Source organism: Aythya ferina (genome assembly GCF_964211825.1).
Source record: "Aythya ferina genome assembly, chromosome: 4".
NCBI lineage: Eukaryota > Metazoa > Chordata > Aves > Anseriformes > Anatidae > Aythya > Aythya ferina.
Window position 1 is genome coordinate 43,806,925 of NC_140300.1, and position 13,638 is coordinate 43,820,562.

The following is a 13,638-nucleotide window of genomic DNA, read 5'->3' on the forward strand; positions in this document are numbered from 1 at the left end:
AACAACTACTTCTTTCACAAGATTGAAAGGCCGAGGTGCAGAGGGCAAAAAAACTCATTGAAAATTCAACAGATGTATTGCTTTTAGAGACAATCAAATTAGGCCAGATAACCTCGGTTTGCCCTCCTTTATGACCTAGTTTAATGAAATCTTGAGGAAAACTTCACATCAAAATGCTGTAGAAAAATACAGATTATATGCAATGTTTTGAACTTGAGAGGATGTTGTTTCATTTTAGAGGATTGTCTTACTAGTACAAAAGGTGAATCTCTTATTTTGACAACTAAATTATTTGGAAATGGATATAAAGAAATATTTGGAGATGGAAAGCTTTAGCCACTACCTAAACTGCCTAAACATTATTTACTTTTTTTTTTCAGTAGTGTACAAAGGAAACATGAAGAGATAAATCACAGCTTGGGATGCCTTTATCACTTTTTTAAAAATATATGTGTTTTGACTGACATCTCTAAATGCTAATTTCTTAAGCTATTAAGGGAAGTAAAAAATGATCAAGGATCTAACACAATTTTTATGGATACAGGTTTCCTCTTGAAATATCAGTTGTCAGCTAAGATTTGCCAAGCACCATTGATCACAATTCCAATAAATGCAGAAATAGAGCAATATTTTTTAATTTTTTTTTTTTTAATCAAATTCCCAAACTCTATTAATCTAATTTGGTCTGTGTACCTAGAAATTTTTCAGTTGAAGGTTGTTTTCCTCTTAAGAACATTTTTTTCCTTTGTTAAAACAAAACAAAACAAAACTCTAAAAACCTTTGTTAAAATAAAAAAGGAGGAAATAATATATGCTGGAGTGTTCGTATTAGACAAATGGGTCTTCTCTTATTCTCAATCCTTCTGCCAAGAGTTTGACACTATATATCATAATACACTTACTTTATATATCATAATACACTTACTTTAGTTATTTAATATGATAGAACTTATCTTACATAATATTTGTGTGTATATTCTTATATACGAACATATTAAGTTTTACACAGATTTTACATAAATATTAAAAAATATATATCTATTAAGTGCACTTCAAAAGCCTCTAATCTGGCATATGTAAAACTATGCTTTTTCTCTTTAATAGTATTCATAGTTCGTTTGTAAATATGAAAGTATCTACAAATTTGCTGTTCGGTTCAGCTCTTGACGTAGTCTGTTATATCCCCCCGACCAGCTACATGACTCGTTTGAAAAAAGCGTATGAAGCTCATAGAGGGTGGAATTGGGAAAGGAATTGAGGAAGCTATATGGAACTGCACAACAGCACAGTAACATATTAACTGTGTTTTCAAATGATATTATTTTTTTCCTGCTTTAATATTCTGTGTATTTTTAAAAGTTTACTTTAGAAAAACTCCATGGGGTTCCTGGCAGAGCCGCTCTGCCACAACAGTTTATATCAACCATCTGTAGTGTGCCAGAAGCTTCCCGAATGTTCTGCCACCTGACTCAAAATCCTGAAGCTTTTCATGTTTTTCTGCCAATTTTCATCCATACTATGTCTGTTTCCAACACTGAAAACCTAAAAAAGCAAAATATATATCTAAAAGATGCACAGGGTAGTAAATTCAGCCATATTATCGTGGCCAAAAAAAGACCAAAGATGACATCAATCTTCAAGTGTGGGCTTTAATCATCAAGGACAGTCACATATTCTGAAAATAAAGTTAAAGAGCAAGAAGGCTCCTGTCTCATCCGAGGACACAAAATAGACAAACTCATTCTCATTTCCTTTTAGCACCTAATAATGTCAGGCTAGATATAAGGCTGATTTCTATTTCTGTAGGTGACCAAAGACTTTTTTGTCACCATTGACAATTCTCTTCTGCTGATGTTTGAGTTTCCCATCTGCAAAGCAGAGAGGATACAACTATGCTTTGACAATGCTTGGTCAGTTAATTATAAATGAAGACAACCTTCTGGAAGATACAGCAGAGCACGATCTGGAAGATCAAAGCAAGCACAAGAAAGAAAAAAAATACTAAAATAATAGAACTGCTATTCTTGCCAATAACAGCAAGGGCCATAATTCAGGGAAGATTCAGGCATGTATTCATACTGCATTTAAGCAGAGTACCAGGGAAAGAGATCAGCAGCACATGCTCAGGTTCACGGACAGGTTTCTTCTGAGAAGCAGACTCTTCTTGAAAATGAAGCCCTATTTACACCGTCAAAGAAGGTAAGTATGTTTTCACTGGAGGGTGGCACTGAAGGGTTGAATTCTTACTGACATAGTCAGCATGTAGAAAATGAACATTGTGTGGTGTTAAGGAGCTCTGAAGAGCTGTTAATGGTGTGGAAATATCATGCTGTCAATATGGACGTGCATATGAGCTCTGCTTTTCCATTCTGACTTAAGGACCTTGAAACGCTGTGTTCCAATAAACTAACAAAAGCTGCCTTGTTTATAAAGATCATCCTGTTTCTCTGAAAAATGTCTGCTCTCCATGTAATCCCAAAATAAAGTCCCAAACAAGCTCAAATCCTCATGGAGTCTGCCTCAGTAATAATTGATACCCACATGCAAGGAATTATGAAGGGCTAGGTCTACTATCAAAACACTATATAGGAGAGGGACAGTATAGCAGTGAGAAGCCAGTTTGCTTCTGGATCCATGAGAGTAACTCTACAATAAATTCCTCAGAGATGAACCAGCCCCACCCTTTCAAAAGCTAAGAATAAACCTCTGAGCTATCAAACAGATTTGGTTCAGCTGTTTCTGTACAATTCCACTGAGGTTAGGCATGTGCTAAAGTACACATATCTAGATTCAGATTATTTTTTTTTCTGGTTAAGTTACATTTAAAAGCAGATAAAACACACTTCTTGTTAACACAGCACTGATGCCACAAAACAGATAACTACAATATATTGATATCTTCTAAATCCATCTGACATTTGAGTGATAATATCAATCTTGCTCTTCTGAGTAGCTGCCCAGGAATTATCTAAAAACCAAAATTGGTTTATGAATGAATATGCTGTAAAACGCTGCCTACTGGCCAGTTCCAGCACAGAAAGCTTTCCTACAGCCCAAAATGACCTCATAATTGTGGCCATCCCAACACCACCTTTTTGAGCCTGCAATTATCTTCCAGCTGGTCACCCAAGTACAGATGCTGAGACTTCTCAGAGGCCCCAGGCCATGCTTTCTAAATACTGTCTAATCCTAGCAACACTGACAACATAATTAAAAAAAAAAAAAAAAAAAAAAAAAAAAAAAAAAGCCTATTCCCAGACCACATTGGAATAAGCCTCCTCTTTCAAGTGTGGGCAGAGAAGTGCTGCACTACAGATTCATTTTGCCATTGTATACCCCAAATCAATGTCCATCCCTAACCAGAATGTTGGAACCCCATAGTTTGTCATTATCTCTTGATGGCATTTGCAGAAGCTTCTCATTCTTTTCAATCAATATATTTAACTAAAACAAAAAAAAGGCAGATATATATATTTCAAGCATTCAAGCAAAGCACCTATTGGTATTGGAGTTGGTTTTGGGTTTTGTTTGTTGTTTTATTTTTGCTTTGTCTATCTCAGTTAGAGACTTTTGTCTGTTTGCTTGGAATCCACACCTTGTATAAGCCAAGCTTTCAAAAGACCTTTAAGCTGTAAATATTCCCAGCATGCACTATTATATAAGACTACAACTCCCAAAGCTTGTGAAAGAGCTAAGTGTTCAGAAGCCAACGTCCTTCTTGAACTTTCTTCACATCCCCTTCAAACTTTTAAAATGGGTAATGAATTTTCTGAGCTACATGCTTCAGCTGGTTTCCTTGGATCTGAAGCTGATATTAAGAACACCACCAGCTGTCATTTGCTTTACCAGACTCTAGACAGTGAGTCAGAAATGTGTTGGCCTTTGCATGTACTATCCAGTTTTTGCCAGTGCAGGTTTAGGACCACTACACTATCTCCACGCTACCAGATTAAGTGTACCTTAAAATGTGTAGATCCATACTTTCTACATTCTACTAAGCCCTTTCTACTTTCTACTAAGCCCTTTTTTGGCTTTATTCTCCATTATCATTGTTGTTTTTCTCTTTACCTTTGCTCCTGTAAAATTTACTGTGGGCTCTCAGATTATAGCAGGAGTTTGCAAGTTCTTCTACAAAAGCCTGTGAGAAGCAGCATGTCAACAACAAAAACACTTTTGTTTGAAACCAGTGTTCACTACATGTTTCACAACAGCCAAAAAAAATTCCAAAAGCTAAGCATGCTCTCCTGCCATTAACAGCATACTGTTCCCTGTGACTGTACAAACACTTGAATTACTTTTCTCTAATACACAGCTGGCTGTCTTCTGTCATAAGCAAGAAACCTGCTGCCTCCAGTAACAAGTCACTGTGTCCATGTCAAAAGTTACTACTGATTCTTTCCTCCAGAGAAAAATACCTCTCTCCTTGTGGTCCCCATGCATCTTTCCCACAGACAACTTTTTTTCTTCTTTTTTTTTTTTTCTTCACTCTTTCCTCCTCTAAAGAAGGGCTCCAAATGTTTACATTTCTTAATTGAATTTATGCTGAACGAACTTTGGCTTCTGTTCAACTGTAATTCAGATATGAACTAGAAGGAAGTTTGAATTTAAAGGAGACATGGTAGAAACTCGCACCACCAAATGTTATTCAGTGGCATGTCAAACGCTTATCAAGATATCATTTACGACATACGTAATTGTTTCTTGTAATTTGAGTAATATGAAAAACCTAGCAATAATGGATGTTTCATTGTGTTTCTTTTTGAAGTGCTGTCTGAAACCCTGTTTAAAGAGGATGCTATAATTAGACTTGGCTGGAAATGTCTCGATTAAACGCTTTTCATTGAAAAATGCTGATTTGTCAGAACTGCAACTTTGCACAGAAATGTATGTGCTTTAATGAAATTTTCATGAGAAAGTTTCTCAAGTTAAAATGGGAGAGACGAACAGAGAGCTCACAGAGGTAAGACCTTGCTCTGCTGTCTCCTAAGACAGCGGCCTAACCAAGAGGCTGCTTTGGTCTGGGTTCCCTAGTAACTGATACATGAGACAGCCTAAATTGCCATGATATTTGATAATAACCTGGTGGTTTATCTTTCTTTCCAGCTCTGATCATCTCACCCGCTTCCTCCAGTCATCTACTAACTTCCTTACTGTAGAAGTTTTGCCACTTTGGCCTTATCAGATTGTCCTGACTGTCACTACATTCTCCTTGGCTATGCCTGGTCATGCTAGTCTAAACGTTCAATGTTTCTGGATCAGGAATGTTTCATTCTACTAGGTCACCCTCCACGCTGCACCTAAAACAGATGAGTTTTATCCACTTGATTAGCTTGCTTTACCTGGTACATGAGAACCAGCACAAACTGATGTTGTCATGTCAGTGAATGGAAACAAAGACAACCTCCCCCTGAAATCCTACACAATTCAAGAGTTCAGAGACATCCTTAAAACTTAATCTGTAATGAGAAATACAGTAAATCATTCAGTCAGTTAATTAAGACTGAAAAACTACTGTGACCTTTTCAATCTCCTTATGAAATTCATAAAGAATTGCTTTCCAGAATGAGTAGGATTGCATGATATAACGTAATAGACTGAAGCCAAAACTAACAAGATCTTTGAAGGTCTTGAATAGTCTGCTTCCAGTGAAGTCTAGAGTCTCCTAGACTTGTTACCTGGCACATGAGCTGTATCATCAATTCTCATGAACAGATTGTAAAATTTGCAATTTCCTAGGAAAAAATTTTGTGCTGCAATCTACCCTGATTTTTTTCTGTTGTCAGGCTGCTCACTTCTCATGCCAGCTGCTCCACCCACCTGTTCCCCTGTGTATAACTTAATAATCTACATTTGATATAAACTAGAGCAGACTGAGGAAGTGTAAACTTTCAGTGTAGGATGATAGCACAGGGCGACTCTGGGGGTGTAGAATGTCTGGCAGTATACATACTGCAAGTACAAGATTTCGATCAGCAGTAATGAATAGATCAGTTCAGAGATAATGCTCATTAAGTTGGTTGGTGTTAAGGGGGTTGATTTTACAAGGTTCTGTTCATCTTTTAGCCATTCTAGCATTTCTACATAAATGAAATACTTTTTCCTACTTTATCTTCTTGCATTTTTCAGAACTTACACCAAGGATTATGGATACAGGCAGGAATTGTAGCTTTTACATTTGGGGGACAGACACATTTATCTTCAAGTCTTTGATTTTAACCTACTCCCACATCACTTTAGATATTTCCAAAGTCTTGTGTTGTCGGGATGGTAGAGATTTCTTAGCATTTTAAAAACTCTAGGTTTCAATGTTACAGTATGAATTCTTTGTTTGGGGAAAAACAGTGACAATGTTATAGAAAAACGGTTTCAGTGTTATAGAAAAGAGCAATTTTTCTGCTTTCAAACATCAGTTGCTGAAAAGTCATGTGCCAGAGCTAACAGCCAGGCTGACCAGACTCCCCTCCACAGACAACAGAAGGAAGAGAACTTGCAAATTGCGACTCGTTCCATCTTTTATAGGAGGGCAAAAAACACATTTTGGAGTTGTTTATTTCTCTCTATTGACTAATGAGGCAATCTAGATGAGGAGGTTGGAGTAGATGTGTAACTTCAGGGAGTTAAACGTTTAAAGTTGGAGTGTCACAGAAAACTCACCCTGAAGATTTTCTTGTACATGCCACTACATACATGTACATGTATAACAATATTACATAAGAAAAGACAACTTTAATAAGTTGCTTTTTTAAAGTAGGCTTTTTTAAGAAAACCCTACTTTAATATCACCATTATAAAGAAACAAATCTTTAAAGATAAATTTTAAGTACACTAGTTTTCAAGATTATCTTGGAATAATTTATTAATTGAGAAAGTTTTCATGGTTCTCTCAATCTGGTGGCAAACTTTTCCCCTTCGGAACCAGGAAATACAGCTCTAATTAGTTTTCTAATTTTAGATTAGCGTATCTTGGTTTTGATTTTACGTTCATTTAATTGCCTTTTTAAGCATTGGTAAGGGTTTTAGATATTGAACAAAGGTAGTTTAGCTAAGTAGACAACTTGTGTCTTTGTTTGAGTATTACCAGTATACAGCCACAGACTTCACCTTATTTAGTCATGCAGTCCCACAGCCTTTGCTAGATTACTTAAGCAAGTAATATCAGCTGAAGTTGTCTGAATGACTCAGAATTAGATGGCTAATTCATCATTGAAATCTACGGGGGATCAGAAGCTTAAGTCTGGAGAACTAAATAGCCTTCAGAGACTTGGGCCTCAGAGTCCTTCTCCTTTTCTGATTTCAGTGTGAGCCAAGGACATCCAGCATCTCACATCTCTGCCTGGATGTTGAGCTCGTTTAAAGCTGGTGGTAGCTCTAAGGACCAATAGCTGGGAACGCAGCTATACAGAGAGGTGCAGAGTCCATTCAATCTACAACAATAGAAGCAGGAAATGTATCTTGGGGACAAGAAAAAAAGATCTCAGATGATACCATCTAGACTACTTTGGAAGCAAGATATAAAGAGCAGATTAGCAGAAGCTCACTGTGGCACTGCGCAGTTAGAATTCACAAGTTTTACAAATTAGAGCCTAGAACAAAACAAGGAAAAATCACTTTAAACCTATGCACCACAGGTTTAAGTGTAATATCCCAGACAGAGGTAAATTCACACCACTGTGAGAACAAGAAATTAAGGTTACCAATGATTTAGAGAAAAGAGATAGGATGTCCTTATCCCTTTTGGAAGCAAAAACAGACTTCTAGTTCCTCTCACCCAGGATCTGGACTGATCTGTTAGCATGGTAGATTACCTGTGTTTCGTTTATTGCTTCACTATGCAGGAATATCTTAATTTGATTTTCCTAATCATTATGGATTCACAGTGTGTATGCATGCCCTTCTCCCTACGTTTCCTAATGTTGAGTGTTTTTCCTAGGGAATCCACCCCTCAGTGATACTAAAGTACAGCACTTATTTCTAAAAGCAGACAACCATTGTTACCGGTTTTCCTCTAAATATCCGATTTTGTATTTTAGATATTGTTACACAAGGTGGCAGACAGGAGCTCACTTTACTGTAATGAACCTGGACTAATTTTTATTTTTGCAACTGGGGCAAGATGCAGTCCTGAAATCCCCAAACTTTAATCACACACGAGCACGCCAGCAGTGTATTCTAGCTTACTTTGCAAGACAATGCATGTTGGATGCTTCCAAAAGCCTTCACCTGCCATATGCAGCCATGCTTAAACACATTTTGGCACAGATATTTTTTATGTATTACAGTTCTAACATACCAACAGCTGTTCTGTGTGGGCCTGATAAACACTCATTACATGTGTGACATACTTTGTTAAATTATTACAGTGTTATGCTTAGGAAAGAACAAATCCTGCCAGCATTTATGTACGTGCTTGACTTCACCAGCCTGACTCCTCCTGGCATCGAGTATAATGTTCATAAGATCACGGCCTAAGATATCATATGCAGTAACTTGGAATAGAAATGCCTTCAGAAAAAATAACACTTCCCTAACTGAAAGCTACTGAGATTTCATTGTGATTATCGTCAGCAGCCTAGTGAATAAACATGAGACATTCGGGAATTGACTCTGGTCAGGCATCAACGAGAAGAACAGCATGAAACAAAAAGGGGGGGAGAAACGAGGCAGAAGGGCAGAAGCCAATTCTTTATAGCTTCCAAATGCTGTAATTTATTTTGAAAGGTCTGATTATTCCTACTGAAAAGTCAGACAGGCCTACAAGAGAGTGAAACACTCTTGCTGGGACAGAATTTCGCACCGAACAGATTTTGGAAGCAAAGCTCTGGAATCATGGTAGCTTTGCGTCTGAATTCTGCACCTGGTTACTAGAGAAAAGTTTAATGTATCTAACAGCCCTTAGCCACAGATCTGCTCTTCCTTTCCCTTATTGTTAGCATGGCGGAAGAGAGGCTGAAATAGGATACATGTGATTAACAAAAAATTTCATGCTGCTCCGTGATTGATATGACCTAGATTTGGAAAAAAACAAGTATACTAATGTGAATTATCTGGCATCCCAATGACTATATGGAAGTTGTCTCGTTGACTGACTTGGAAATGTATCCCGCTAATGCTATGATTTCTTAAGAAGCAAAGCTTATCAGAATATCTAGTTAAGTCACCCTTCCATTTTCCATCAAATCCTGATTTCCACAAGCAATCCATTACTAAATCCCTGTGCTAAGTGAGAGGACCTTGGAAAGTAACCCATGAGTTCTGTGTTAAACAATCTCAAATTACTGAGATAACTTTAAATGGTGAGCCATGGACAAACTGAAACAGTGACTTACTTCTTCTATTTCTGATAAAATTCCATAAGCTTTTGCCTCTGTTAAAAAAGACTCCCAATTGTCACATTCCTTGTACATGCTTCTAGCATTAAGTTCGTATTTTCTTACATACAACATTTCCTATATCTAAACTGGAGAGTCTGGAAGCCCTTCCCAGCCCATTGGTCTAGCTGCAGGCTCTGTCTGCATCCTGACCCCATTTCAAGACAGGTTTTCACAAATGTTCCTGGCTCCTTCTACGCTTTTCCACACACCTTGCTTCCCATGGGAAGAAAACCAGACATAAAGGGCTGAAGAGGGCTGCAGTATGCTCTTGCCAAGTTTTCAACTAGGACAATTAGATCTCTGGGTGTATCCCAGTGCTTTGACAGTCATTCATTCTGTGTTTAGAATAGTACAGTCACTATCCCTAGCATGAAAGGAAAAGGTGCTGGAAGTGATCAGAGCCAAGATCATTCCTTTGATGAGGAACAGACCCAAGGTATAGGAATTTCATTCTCCAAGAGCTCTGAAAAACAGAATCTTAGAAAGATGGATTGTAAGCAAAATAATTAATGTCACCAGGACTTCCACCAGTCCTGAGGACATTATTCCTCATTGCTAATTTCTATATTAACCACATTGGACTTGTATTCTAATTTCCAGTTGTATGTATGTGGGATGAAAGAAGAAGGACTAAAATAACACAAAAACATTCCAACAGTTCTCTGGCAGGGCAGTGTGCAAGGGCTAAAAGTACCACAGGGAACACTTAGCCAAGTTCAAAGGATGTTGTTTTGCTTTGCAAGACAAACTCATACCAAAATTCTCAGGAAGAGGAGTTTTAACCAACAGATGTGCTCTTTTCCTAAATGAAAGTTTGACTTATCAAGAGCTCACAGAAATGCATTCATAACAGACCAGCACCCTGAACGCTGCTCTGGAGCTGTTTTCAACACGTTATTTCTCTGATGCTTGGTGTTGTCCCCACCCTACCCCACCCCCAAGGGCTGTGAGGTAGTCAGTATGAGTTGTAATGGGAATGGATCTTATTTCTTTCTGCAATCCAGCTTAATTGCTGTCATTTGGTCCAAGTGCATTCTGGGTTTGACCACTTCCTTAACTTTGCAAACAAAGCTACCGTACAAGTTGGGACCTACAGACCAGCTCGCAAGGCTAAATGAGAAACATGTTTTGGAAGATGGATCTTCTGGTATTCTCTGTGCATGGTGCTTCTTTTTATACATCTAACTATTCTGATTACTTTACAAATAAAACATAGCAGTTTTTTCTCTTGCTGCTTTTTTAAAAAAAAAAAAAGGGGGGGGGGGTTGTTTGTATTAAGTTAGACTGTATATGAGAATACCACCATCCTTGGACTGCACACAGTAACATGATACCATGTTGCTGATAGCACAGTTGCACCTGAGAATGGAAGTGAATGTATTTTTGCATGCATCTTGGTTCAGTTGTGTGTACCTAGAAAGTAATTTCTACAAAAATCTGCATGAAAAATATAACTATTTTACTTAAAATGTTGCTGGATATAAAACCATACTACATTGTGGGGAGGTTTTGTGCAGGGAAGAGGCAAATGTTATGAACAGCAGGGTTCAATAAACTGAACAGCAAATGCACTGGAATATAATTATTTTTACAGAAAAAATGAAGTGTTGTCACCAAAGAAGGAAGATTCTGTATCCATAGGAATTAATATCATCTTGCTTTGGCAAGCTGTTTGCTAGATTTTGAGATCATGTTGCTATTCTGAGCTATTCAAAATGATGTAATATGGTGTAAAAGCATTCGTTGAAATAAAAAAATAAAAAATAATTAAAAAAAAAAAAAAAAGACATTTAAATCCAGGGTTCTCTCCTTATTTACACTGTCGCAGCATGGTAGCCTGTTGTCAGTTACTTTTAGCAGTGCTTTGGTTGATTTTTGTATTTTGCATCAGGTCCCATTGGTCTCTAAGATCCCTAGAACTAGGGACTAGGGTGTACTTGAGGGGGTGAGGAGGAGGGTGGTTTTGTGTTTGGTTTTTTTTCTTTGTTAGTTGTGAGTGATTTTTTAATTGGCAGTGTTTTTGTGAGGGGTTACCTTTATGATAGCTTCTCTAAAACATTACTCTCGCACTTGTGACTTACTGTGTGGCTGGCAATAATGCCCAAAGGTGTAGGGGAAAAGCCCCATTAGGGCAACCACTAGGAAAAGTAGGAGAAAAGGTTGTACCCATTCAGGATCATGACCAGAGAGCCCAGGTCAGTGGAGGAGGGAGGGTGTGATAGCGGCAGCTGACACAAATCAGAAGTGCAGAGAGATTGAAGAAAGGAATGCAACAGCAAGAAGCAAATGGGAGGTTTTCCTTCAACTTCCCAAAGTGCTTGAAGCTGAGGAAAGTGAGGATTGTACTGAAACCCCTGAACTGAAGCAGAAACATTGCAAACAAAAGGTAAATCAAAAATGCATCGACCATTTAGTACTTGGCATGATTCTAATCACAAATCTGATAAGCAAGAAGATGCAGCATGTGTTGTTTTGTTGTGCAGCCCTGGTTTGTCCATTCACTGGTACTGCAGTAATAACAAAATTCGGACTTACTGTGCTCATGTGAGGTTGCTGTTGTCAAAATGTCCTCTTTTACCAAGCTAATGAGAGGTAAGAGAAAAGTAAACCTTTGCTTCTTGTTGAAAACACGTAAAATTCATCTAAAGTCAGGGACAGATGCAGTATGTCTGTCACACCTCCTATTACCTCCTCTTATGACCAGTTAGTAAACATGGTTTTTGTGTTTAATTTTTTTTTTTTTTTTTTAATTTGGTAGGGACAGTGACCATTTAACACTTGGCACAAATTTAGCATGAATCTGATGCAGAAGCAGATAAAAGATGTTGTTTCATTGTGCAGCCCCAGTTTGTCCATTGGCTGTTGCTGCGGTAACAGCAAAGGCTGGACTTCCTCTGCACTCTGCAAGAGCTTTCTATTGACAAAAAGTGCATTTTTGTGCATTTTCAGCAAGACACCAGTGCTTTGCACCACCAGCACCACTGCTTCCCTGTGGGGCTTTAGCCCACCTTCACTAACCTGAGCTCACTATGTCCACTTATGCTTGCGTTGACTTGCCTGCAGTTCCAACTGAAGATGAAATACATCACTGCTACGCTTCTGCACTGTCAGCAGACAACTTCTATCAAACCACAATGATAACAATGCAGCAACATTTACTACCACAAAATTTAGAAAGGAATGCTGGAGAACACCAACATTCACACCATATAGTAGCCACACTAGTTTTACCTTCCCCTACTACCCAATAGGAAACACCACACTGAAATGCCATTGCCTCTGAGCATCACATCTTCACACCAATAGAACAATACCCCCCGACTGCAGCTGTAAACCCTTCACTTACACAGCACGACGACCACAATACTGAAGTGGACACAGACATGACAGTGACATCACAAGCTCTCGTCTAATCATATTTTTGGTATTAAGGAATACAGCTGTGGGTGTAAGAAACATAGAAAAAAAACAGGACAGTAGTGTTGATTCACCATGCAGATTTTAAAGTAGAAGATGGTTATGAGTCTATATAATGTGATGCTACAGCTGCAAAGTTGGTAATTACTGTCTAAACCGTTCTTCTGAGTACTTTTTTTTTGCAGAGGGGAAAGAGATGTTTGCATTGATGAGAGATGATCATTATGGGTCAAAGATTCCCAATCGAAAACTGTAAAATTGAAAACTGTTTTGACAGTACTTTAAAGGCTTTCAAAAACAAATTCCAATATTGGCTTTATTCAGTCTACTTCATTTTTCCATATTGCACTAAATACAAATGACTGAAAAATATCTCCATTTCAGACAACCAATTTGTCAACACTTACTCTTTGCAGTTGTACATGAAGCCTCTTCCTCACCTCTTCCACGAGGCAGCCAAAGAAGCAGCATGGCAAAAGGCCGACTAAAGCAAAAGACCCGAACCCTGCTTACAGGGAGGTTGCCCAGTGCAAAGCCGGCCGGGACACCAAAGGTGCCGGCCATGCTCTTCTTACGTGTCCGCAGACCTGACGACCGGGACGGCCCTTTGCCCAGAGTGCCTTTCTCTTTGCTCCTCGCCTTCATCACTCTTGCCTTGCAGTGCAGTTCCACACAATGCCTCCCTCTTCTTCCTTCCCCACCAGCTGCTGCTGCAAAGGAAGCACAAGACACTTAGACCAGCAAAGCACTAACTCCTCTCTCTGTCCCCATAGGCAAACTCTACCTGTTACTTCTCATTTTCTGTTTATTTTACCCTTTTACTCCTTCTTGTTCACTTTAGTTTTTTACT

General features: G+C 38.4%; 1 protein-coding gene across 1 annotated transcript in view; it reads right to left on the bottom strand.

The window, feature by feature from the left end:
- The window catches only part of IQCM (IQ motif containing M), a gene marked incomplete at its 5' end in the record, with an annotated part of 167,004 nt that extends 153,571 nt beyond the window's left edge, over positions 1-13,433 (bottom strand). Inside the window, 1 exon segment of the mRNA XM_084517973.1 lies at positions 13,302-13,433. Within this exon segment, the coding sequence (XP_084374099.1) occupies positions 13,302-13,433 (132 nt within the window).
- Between the last annotated feature and the right edge of the window lie 205 nt (positions 13,434-13,638).